The 11,536-nt window shown below is 41.0% G+C and overlaps 1 protein-coding gene across 2 annotated transcripts in view; it reads right to left on the reverse strand.

The window, feature by feature from the left end:
- CTNND2 (catenin delta 2) overlaps positions 1 to 11,536 on the reverse strand; it is a 993,502-nt gene that overhangs the window by 56,472 nt on the left and 925,494 nt on the right. For both annotated transcript variants that reach the window (XM_004380288.2, XM_004380287.3), the window contains 2 exons: positions 6,934 to 7,141; positions 748 to 832 (listed from right to left, as the gene is read on the reverse strand). In XM_004380288.2, the coding sequence (XP_004380345.1) occupies positions 748 to 832; positions 6,934 to 7,141 (293 nt within the window). The remainder of the gene's footprint in view (positions 1 to 747; positions 833 to 6,933; positions 7,142 to 11,536) is intronic.

Consider the following 11,536-nt stretch of genomic DNA (forward strand, 5'->3'; position numbering starts at 1 on the left):
ATTCTCACCTTCCATGTGGGAGACCGGGGTTCGATTCCTGGCCAATGCTCCTTATGAACAATCATCACTCCTCTGTCAGCGGAAGCTGTGTGTTGCTATGATGCTGAACAGGTTTCAGCACAGCTTCCAGAATACGACAGACTAGGAAGAAAGTCCTGACAATCTGCTTCCAAAACTAGCCAACGAAAACCCTATGGATCACAAGGGTCTGATCTCATTGTGCATGGGGTCCCCATGAGTTGGGGACAGCCAACAATAATGACCCCATGCAGTATCGCAGTGAGGGTCTCAGGGTCCAGTAACCAGGGTCAGGCTGTGGGGTCTTCTACTCAATGTCCCTGAGATACTATACTTCTCTTCCTCCTGAATTGATCTTTGTATTTTTTTGTGTCTCCTCTCCAAAATTACTTACTGACACCCTTTGAGTCTTCTTTTTGACAAAATCTCTCACTTCACTGTTTTTTAATCTATGGTAGAACAAGCCCAGAAAACCAAGCTCATTTTGTTCTATATAGAAGAATGTAGGTCCTTCTGGTCGGGAAAGTCCACGGGTCTTAGTTTATAATTAGGGACACAGTCAGCTCCTTTCGCTTCTTTGTTGATTCTCAAGTTTCCGATGTGTTTTGATTACCAAAGCTGTTAGACAAGTACCCTCATTTGTGACGTATCCCACTAGCGCCAGTGGTGTATCTCGGGGTTCAGGGTCTGCATGTAACTCCCAAGCCACGACGGTGAAGCCAACCTTACCTTTTTGTAGAGACTCCTCAGATCTCGGTACTGCCACATGCTGTTGAGGACCTGAGATGCTGCCTTGACCACTTTTGGAGAGTGTCTGGTGGAGAAAAGACAGGAAGGGTAGGGTGTGAGTGGGCAGCTGGGCTCCAGTTTATAGACACGGCTTTGTCAAGAAACTTCCTCTTTTCCTCTCAGCAAAAAGTTTCTCCTACTAGTCTCCAACCTCACTCTCATCCACACCGCCATGAGGGTGACAGACAGGAATGCATTATCCTCTGGGCAAAGACTTTTCAAAATGCAAACCTAAGAGCATTTACTGGCATTTAGTCAGAATGCAGGCGTTCCTGAGTGGAGTATATGGTTAGGCACCCAGCTGCTAACCACAAGGTTGGAAGTTCGAGTCCACCCAGAGGTGCTTTGGAAGAAAGGCCTGGCAACCTACTGCCAAAAAATTGGCCATTGAAAACCCCATGGAGCACAGTTCTACTCTGACACACAGGGGGCTGCCATGAGGGCTTGCTCTACCTTCCTCTGCGTGGTGATGGGCACCTGAGATGGGCAGTGAACGCAGACATGCACATGCTGGCACACACACTGGCACACGGGGGTGTACACACACACTCTCTTACAAGCATCTGTACATAAAGCCCTGCGTACACTTAAAGTTCCGTGCTGGGGACTAGAGAGAGTAACCAAGGTCACACAGACTTTCACTGTGGAGCGATTCTTCACATTTGTCAGCCACGGATCCCTTTGAAAATAAAACTACTGTAAATATTTTGCCTCTTGGTGTAGTCCCCATCTATGCCTTCAAAACAGAAATCTGTGTTGATTTAATTCATTCAAATTCTTGGAATTCACTTCAACTGGTGGCCATGGAAATGATCAGCTACCTGCTGATTCTGTGTTCCCATGGGTGGCTTCACGGGGGTCACGCTCTTCGAGTCTAGACGCCGCCATTCACGTTATGGCTATCTGGAGCCAGCCGCACAGTTTTTTGAAAAAGAACCAGATAGCAAATATTGTTGGCTTTGTGAGCCATCAGGTCTTTGTTGCAGCTACTCGACTCTGTCATCGCGGCAAGAAAGCAGTTGTAGACAAGACTACAGGGACAGGTGTGGTTGTGCTCCAGTACGACTTCATTTACACAAACAGGCAGCAGGTGAGATTTGGCTGCAGTCTGTCTACCCCTGGTCTCTGTGAATGGTGACTCCTGGGGTTGGGCAGAACGTAGCCATTTAGATCGGCCCCAGTGTGAATGACAGCCCTTGAAACTGGTCAGGACAGTGGCCCACTACAGAGAATATCTGTACTGAGCCCAAAAAAGCCACTGAAATAAAATGAACTTTGAAATAGGATGTAAGTGGATGGTTAGATGGGGTGAGGATGAGGTCAGATTTGAGGGCCAAACTAAACGGGTGTTGCAAGAACATGCATTCTACAATGAAATTATGGGATGCTAATTTGACTCCACGACATCGGGTAATACGTGGTAGATAAAATGGCCGCTGTTTTTCTGGGTCTTCACATTTGTAATTTAGACCAACTAAGCTTAAGGTGGTGCCCTGGTGGTGCAGTGGTTAACAGCTCAGCTGCTAACCAAGAGGTTGGCAGTTTGAATCCACCAGGTGCTCCCTGGAAACCCTATGGGGCAGTTCTACCCTGTCCTATAGGGTCGCTCTGAGTCAGAATCGACTCAACGGCAACAGTTTTTGGTAAGCTTAAGGATTTTTTTCGGCCATCCATTCCAGGACAACAGTACAGTCATTCATTATTATAATTATTGAGATGGAATTCAACTTTGGTTGTGTTGGAAAGTCTATTGGTTATATAAAGCATTTAGGGGAAAAAATACTATGTAGTTCTTATAAATTCAAAAAAAAAAGTGTCTCTGAAAGATTACCTATATATTTTGTTTTAATAAAACTGGCTTGCTAAATGACTGGACAATTTTGTGATAGTGTTCTTAATGCAACATTGAATTCCTTTGTCTTAAAGACAGAAAGTTCTAGACTTTTTCAAGAATACAGGCATAGATACATTTTATTCTTACATAATCAATGCTGGACATTGACTAAATGCTACATTTTATATTTATGAGCTAGATAATTTGTCCATGAAAATAGTCAAGCTATTCTAGAGGCAGATATATTAACATTCAAGTGGTGATAAGTGTAGCTGAAACATATTTAGTATGCAGAAATTCCTCTGACACAGTGTAATTTTTGTTTTTGCATTTCGCTTAGTTACAAAATAGAAAGAGACTGGGAATGTCTGATGAAGAGCAGGTTTTAACCTCTCAGTTAAAACACCAAGACATCAGAGTATTATAATAACACTGAAGGCTAAAGAATTATTTGCTTTCTTCTCAGCCTTTAATTTTGATCCACTAGACCGATACCATAGCAACTTCGACTTGAAGAACTGTAACTATTGACTGAAGGGCTTTAACAACTGAGCGTTTCTAATGTGACAAGTGATTATAACCCAAGCCACAATACACAGTTCTTCGCTGACAAGTCACAGTTGAGACTGTTAATAGCTTTTCTGTCTTATGACAAAATACAGTGACACGTTCCCCACTATTTCCTATATAACTGTTAAAAGAGAAAAGAAAAGTGTACTTTTTGAAACAAATGGACATTACAGAATGGCTGTAATGTGTGTTTAAAACGATGTGAAGAGAATAATAGAAAGTTATCAAGACTCTGAAGTGGTAAGTATAAGACTCGCAGAAGAGTCAGTAACGACTACACGATGCCTGGATCTTTGCCAGAGCTGTCAAATGAGGGTGGCTGAAGATGTCTGCTGGTACAATTCCTGGTGGCTGCTCCACACAGATGTACGAGCAGCAGGGGACCCAAAACACCAGGCCTAGGGGTTGTATTTTCAAGATACAGCGAGATGGACTTTCATTCAGTTGTCATTAGCAACTCACCAGTTTGACCCATTCATACCACGGCATATTTAAGCTTGTATATGTTTAGAAATAAAGCATATAAAGGCACAAAATGGAGAATCATAGCAAGGCACATTTTCTTCCATCTGTGCTTTCCTCTGTTATGTCAAACAAAAATCAGGCTTGAACTAAATTTATTGTTGGAAATAATTTTCTAAGGATGATTTAAGGAGGATGGCTTCGTAAGTATTTTATAAATTAATTAGGACAGATGCATATTGCTCTTGTTTCCAATTATTAAATTATCCCCAATTTCAAAAATTCTGTTTTCAATAAAGAACTTCTGTTATATTAAAATATGTCTAGAAGGCCATGGGAACCTCTTTGTCTACTGTTATGACAGAGTTGGTGATAAGTGGTGAGTCTACGGCTAAGCTTTGAGGCACTTCTTCTAGGTTCATTTTGCTTTGATAGCAGTGAAAAGCAATAACCAAACTGAAGTGTAGGTAGGAGATCAGGGAGTAATTCTGAGAATATCTGAGGTTATAAAAACCTTGTTCTGACCCCCAAATTAGTCAGTGTATAGAAAAGTGACATGCTGCATGAAATAATGGATGAGAATGACTAAGCAGTAGGATTAGAATTGTGAGGATGCAGCCCAATTTAACACTTCTTATTAAACTCGTAAATCTAAGCTGTTGACATTTGGAAAAAAAGATAATGGAACAATGAGAGGAAACAAGCGACTACATAAATTTTCAGTGAAATTAAGGGCATTTATGAGATCATCTGTAGGGGAAGAAACTTCCCATATCAACCATCAAGACTGGCCCCCACGTCCCAGGGCCATTTTCTGGGTTGGCAATAAGGATACATATACATGCAGATAATTTCCCCAAATGATTTTTAGTTAATTTGACCACATAATTTTCTTTCACCATAGGGCTGATGAAAGCATCTCTTCTCTTTAAGATCCATTTAGTACTCATTGGCAACCAGTTTTTAGAAAAAAGTCCTGGCGATCTCTTTCCCAAAACTCAGCCTCTGAAAACCCTATGGAGTATAGTTCTACTCTGACACACATGGGGTCGCCATAAGTCGGTATTGGATCAACAGCAATTGGTTTCGGTTGGCTTTTAGAGATTCTTACTGCATTAGTGATTCTCACTGCCCACATAATTGGAATACATTAATACATTCCAAACCACTCTTCAAAGTTCCCCAGTCATGTATTTTGATCTTTGAGTCATCCATAAAAACAGATAGCTATATCAGAGTGTTGTGTGGACTATGTTTTTATTTTGTGTGTGTGTGTGTGTGTATGTGTGTTTGCTTAAAAAACACTAATAAGTTCCTAATGTTCAGAACAGGTCAGCACTTGAGTTAGAAATTTCAAAGGTCTACTGAAACTATAGAAGGAAAAAAATCATACAGCTACTGCCTGAGTAGAATAGCATTTTCTTGGAAGTTCAATATCACCCAGGAAGCCCTGGGTGATGCAAACGGTTAACACACTCAGCTGCTAACTAAAAGACTGGAGGTTCGAGCCCACCCAGATGTGTCTTGGAAGAAAGGCCTGGTGATTACTTCTGAAAAATCTGCCATTGAAAATCCTGTGGAGCATACTTCTACTGTGACACACATGGTTTGCCATGAGTTGGAATTGACTCCATGTCAACTTTTTTGTTTGTTTACAATATCATAAGATATCATTAAAGCTAAAATCTATATTGTTAAATTATTACACCTAAACCCAATGGGGCTTCTCTACTTGACACAGAAAAGTACCATATTTTTAAGCAAATAACACGTGCCTTCTGCCTTTGTTTGCCCGCTGCACCCTCCCACCAGGAGGCATTCTCACAAATGCCGCCATGACAATCCTCTTCCACATACTGCTATAAAAAAATTAGCATAAACAAACACAGAAGGTGCATGTTATTTGCATAAAAATATGGTATTCAAATCCTAATACTGAATTGTAGATTGAACTTGTCTGGAGGTCTCAGGATACTTAACCAGAAACCCTGAAACTTCTTTTATAATACAATGGTAAGAAACTGAATTAAATGAAAATAGTAATAAGAATTTCCAAAAGTCTCCAAGTGAATCCCTCACAGCCTTTAATAATGAAGGAAAAATTTATTTAGCCTTTAGATGTAAAGGGATGGAGAGGGGAGAGTGAATGAAAATTTAAGAAATAGACCCTTGACAACTAAAGGTTCTACCCTTTTAATCTTCTTTGATTACATTGAGGGACTTCCAGGAGGCGAAATTTAATTAAGGTTAGTGAACGTTCCTGAACAACTGACAGCTCCCTGATAAACTGACACTCTGTCCTGTGAAAATGTTTTTTCTGGTACATATAGTGATTCTTAAATCAAGCTGGGGAAACATTCTTATTTGGGGAGGTGCAGTTGCTTTGACACAGAGCCTTATCTCTTTTTATTCCATTCACAGGAATGCTCTCTTCCGCCCTCCCAGTGCCCTCTCTACCTACTTTTAGGAGGCATATTATGACAGCCCCACCCTCGTCCTGAGATTAGAACTTAACAGGCATTATAGCTTGTTAAATAATTTGCACTAGATCCTATAGCTAGTATGGGAGGGTGCTGGGTTAGAACTCGGTTCTCTCTGACTCCAAATCAAAAACCAAACCAGTTGCTGTTGATTCTTACTCATGGCGACCCCATGTGTGCAGAACAGAACTGTTCCATGGGGATTCCAAGGCTGTGACCTTTCAGAAACTGATCACCAGGCCTGTCTTCCAAGGTGTCTCTGGGTGGGTTCAAACTGCCCACCTTCTGGTTAATAGTCAAGTGCTTAACCGTTTGTGTTACCCAAGGACCTCTGACTCCAACATATTCCATTTTCTCCCTTACGCGTCTTGCACGCTGACTCGCTATGCAGAGCTGCAGAGCAACAGAGCAAAAGGATGTGGATGCATCAGTGACATGCACGTGTAACCACAGAGGAACAAAAAAAATGCCCTACTGTGTGCTGATAAGCTAGTTGTCTTTTCCACATTGAAGGAACACCCTTAATATACACACTGGGTTGTCAAGTCCACCAGCAGTGCAGTGGACACCAAGTGATGAGCTATTTATCCAATCAAAAGACTAGTAAGATCAGTTTCATTGTGGGCGTGGAGACTGGAAACCATTCACTGTGCTTCTCTTGATTATCAGAGACAAAGGCTTTTCAGTGACATTCAAGAGCTTACCCATCACCAGGAGAAGGCAGGCACATTTTGAACCAATTCTCCTAAGACAACGCTATGAAGTCACCGCCTAACTTACTTGTCTCCTTTACTTTTGGAGATGCCGACCAACTTCTCGATGCCGCCGGCATCCCGTAAGGCCTTGGCGTTCTCCATGTTTTTGGTGATCACCTCGTGTAGGGTACAGCAGACAGCTGTCACTGTGTCATCCGACATAGCCTTGCTCACAGCATTGTTGCTGTTCCCTCCTGGCAGCCTGTGGACGAGGTCTCGCATGGCGTATTTGCCTTTGGGAAAGAAAAGCAAGGGAAGAGTTTTTTTTTTTTTTAATGGAAGCACAACAAATATTTTTTATTGATAATTTTTAAATTTTAGAAGCGTTTTATATTTACAGAAAAAAAAAGCAAAAATAGTAGAGCGTTCCCATAGTACCGCACACCCGTACCCATTGAAAAACCCATTGCCGTCGAGCCAATTCCAACTCATGGTGGTCCCACATGTTACAGAGCGAACCAACTACTCCATAGAGACTTCTCAACTGCAGTCCCTACCTGGGCACTGGTGGCAGTTTGAACTCACCAGTTGCTCCATGGGAGAAAGGTATGGCAGTCTGCTTCCTCAAAGACTACAGCCTTGGAAACCCTATGGGACAGCTCCACTCCACCCCACCGGGCCGCCATGAGTCGGAATCGACTCGACAGCAACAGGGAAGGGTAATCTTTATGTGAGAAGACTGCCAGGACTTTCCTCCACGGCGCTGCTTGGTGGGCTCGAACCGCCAACCTTTAGATTAGCAGCTGAGCCCAAGCCAGTTTGGAAGGGAAGAGTTGAAGTGAGGTCAAGAAGAAAGCAGAAGGCAGAGAAACAGATCGTGACAGAGGAGAAAAGGAGAACAATAGTCCACGCTGGTGCAGAAGGGCCTGTTTCCCAGCATTGGCCATTCTCCATTGGGTAACTAGGCACATCAACAGAGAAAACAGTATTTCATCATGGCAAATGCGTGGCCTTTGGTGCTAGACAAGGTGGGACTGAACGTCTGGGAAAATAATTTCACCTTTGTCAGCCCTGGTTTTTTAATCTGTAAATGAAGAACAAGAGCGGTGCCTACCTTAAAAAACTATTGTGAAGATTAAAGGAGCAAAGTACAGAAGGCATTTAACACAGAGATTAATCAGAGGAGTCCCTGGGTGGTGCAAACTGTTAACTTGCTCTGCTGTTAACCAAAAGGTTGGAGGTTAAAGTCCACCCAGAGGTGCCTCTGAAGAAAGTCCTGGCAATCTACTTCCAAAAACTCATCCACTGAAAAACCCTATGGAGCACAGTTGTACTCTGACACACATAGGGTCTGACACACATTTGATGGCAACTGGACTGGTTTTTGATTAATGAGGTTGAGAAACTCAATAAATAAAAAAAATCCAAACCCTTTGCCGTCGAATCGATTCTGACTCATAGTGACTGACCCTATAGGACAGGGTAGAACTGCTCTATAGGGTTTCCAAGGAGCGGCTGTTGGATTCGAACTGCAGACCTTTTGGTTAGCAGCCAAACACGTAACCAGTGCACCAGCAGGGTCTGAGGAGCTTAACAGATGTTAGTTATTATTACATTCTTGCTTGATATTCACAGAAGTCAAGAAAATGTATGGTAGCTCTGCTACAATTTCAAAAATATGTTAAGGGGAGCTGTGTTGGTACCTATATTATTTAACAACAGTTAAACCACAAATACGTGGAGAACAAGATCATATATCAGACTTCTAACTTCTTACCTTTCTGCAAGGCAAGGACAAACACTGAGAGCACAGGAGAGGGGCTTTACACTTAATACGTAACCAGGTGTCCTTTGAAATGGGGTCACCTGAGGATCTCTGCATGGTTCTACCATTTAACATTTACTAATTTGGCATATTTTCTTTGTGTGAAAAAATAAAATCCAACTCTGCTTCCTTAATTCACTTAATCAGTATTAATCTTGCTACTCCCAGCGATAAAGGTACTTAGAATGACATATTCATGGACTACTTTGAGTTTACAAAGCACTTTCCACATTACCAATAATTAATGAATTCATCCCACCTGCAGCTTTCAGTTCTATTCCTTTAATTGACTTCTGGAAGTAACTAAATAAGCGCCTGTAACGAACTTGGCTGTTTTAAAAATTATCAGATGGAACTGGCAAGTGTCCAAGTTGAATTCCTTCCTCGTTCCCAACCCCCAGATGAGATATATTTAGCTAGCTCCTAAAAGCTATTGGAAATATTTTCCCTTCATACATATCTTTAAATGATCTCTTCGTTTGCTGTTTAATTCTCCAGTGTAGGAAAAGGAACCCCAAGGGAGAAGGTAAAGATATCTTCATTTCAGGCAGTAAGAAATAAAACATGGGTCCTTTTAACGTTGGTATCTGCTCTTGTCCTATGTTTAGGTGGCTTATTTTAGCTTGGGCAAGAAATGCTGATGTCTAAATTACTGAAATAGGGAAGACTAAGCATCTTCATTGACTTGAGGATAACTGAGGAAGTGGCTGACAAAAATGGTTTGCCTGAAAACTCCCAAATGTAGCATATTTATTTTCTAATGATGGCACTTAAAATAGTTTGGAGAAGATACTTCGTATGTGGATAGTCCTCTATGCAACTTGCCTTATCTCTTTATCATTAAATCAGACTTAACTCCAGCCAAGATCGCACTTTTGTTGAGCTCAGCAGGCTGGGGACTTTATCAGCTCATTAACCCCCATAAACCATTAAAAGACAAATTTGAGTTACACAGAAGTGAGATGATGAAAGTTCTTCTTTCTTTATAAGGGAAGTGATGGAAGAAGGGCAACAGAATTGAAAAAAATATTTCAGTTATTGTGCTTATGGTGACATTTTACACTCTAGATGGAGTATGGAGACTGGTTTTGTGACCCTGGACATTTTCAAGGTTGAAAAGCAAAAATGAGGACAGCATTGGTGGTAGCTTTTTTAATTTTTAATATCCTTTTTTAAAAAAATTGTGGTTAAAAACATATGTTTTATTTTGTTTTGCAAGAGAGAAATAGATGGAAGTGGCTGGGCCACCAGAAGGTTGCTATCTTTCTGTGAACCTGGAGGAGGAACAAGTTGCAGGTTTTGCAAAGGGTCCCGGAACCTAAAGGGTACTTGGATCTCAGCAGTGCCCCTGCAGTGGACAGGGACGCTGGATGGATGCAGAGGAGAATGTAGGAGCGTAGACCTCACCCTGGGATCGAGCCTGGGCTAAGAAGAGCAGCTGCCCAGCTTAGAATGAACAGCTAAAGCCCCAAAAGCGACCACTGCAGACGGAAGGCTACTCCCTTCCTTTGCATATTATTTGATTTAAAAATAGGGAAAAGATAGGACAATCTGCAAGCTTAATCCTTTTTTTGTCACTGTAATGTAACACGTTCACAGACTGTGAGGATTAAGATGTGGACACTTTGAGGGGCATTAGGAGCCCTGGTGTGCAATGGTTAAGTGCTTGACTTTTAACTGAAAGGGTAGTGGTTTGAATCCACCCAGTGGCTCCACAGGAGAACAACCTGGTGAGCTGCTTCCATAAAGATTACAGCCAAGAAAACCCTATGGGACAGTTCTACTCTGTCACATGGGGTTGCCATGAGCTGAAATTGACTCAACACCACCTAACAACAGCAGCAACTCTGCCTACCACACTATACTAGAAACAATAGCTGCAAAAATTCTGAACGTGTCTACAAGGTAATGGAATGTATTTTTGTCTATCAAGAGAGAAATGAAGTTTTATATTAAAGTAAAAATGTCTGGTTGTGTGCTAGTATGTGAAAAAAGATAATAAAAGGCATATTTCTAAGTTAATAAGTTTATAGAATTTATAAGTTATAGTTTATAACATTTATAACTTATAGAAAGCTTAAGGGAATTAAATTTTATTTTCGTTAGTTTATTAATACCTGCAAATAATGAATTTGAAAGAAAGAGTGAAATGTGTTGAAATTTTGACAAACATTGACTGATGTTGACGAGTCTATTCACAGGAGAGAGAAAAGGTTTGTGAATTCTTTACTGCAAACATTACATGAGTGGTGTACAAAAGTAAGAAAGCTAGAATTTGTTTTTCTCTCTGTTAAAATGACGAACTGATCTTTGAGTATACGTTCATTTCTTAACAAGAAACTATGAAGAGTTTTCTGTGTCCAAATAGGAAAAGTTTCTTTTATCCTCAAAATAATCCAAATTGATGGATAAATTTCTAGAAACACACTACCTACCCAAACTACAATGAAGTGATGTTGAAAATCTGAACCGACCCATAACAAGAGAAGAGATTGAAAAGGTAATAAAAAAAACTCCCAACAAAAAAAAGCCCTGGCCCAGATGGCTTCACTGGAGAATTCTACAAAAGAGTCACAGAAGAGCTTGTACCAGTACTACTCAAGCTATTTCAGAGTATAAAAAAGGAAGCAACACTTCCAAATTCATTCTATGAAGCCAGCATAATGCTGATACCAAAACCAGGCAAACACGCCACAAAAAAAGAAAATTACAGGCCAATATCTCTCATGAATATAGATGCAAAAATTGTGAACAAAATTCTAGCCAATAGAATTCAGCATCACATCAAAAAAATAATACACCATGACCAAGGAGGATTCATACCAGGTATGCAAGGATGGTTCAACATTAGAAAATCAATCAA

Source organism: Trichechus manatus, unplaced genomic scaffold (assembly GCF_000243295.1).
Source record: "Trichechus manatus latirostris isolate Lorelei unplaced genomic scaffold, TriManLat1.0 scaffold00072, whole genome shotgun sequence".
NCBI classification, from domain to species: domain Eukaryota; kingdom Metazoa; phylum Chordata; class Mammalia; order Sirenia; family Trichechidae; genus Trichechus; species Trichechus manatus.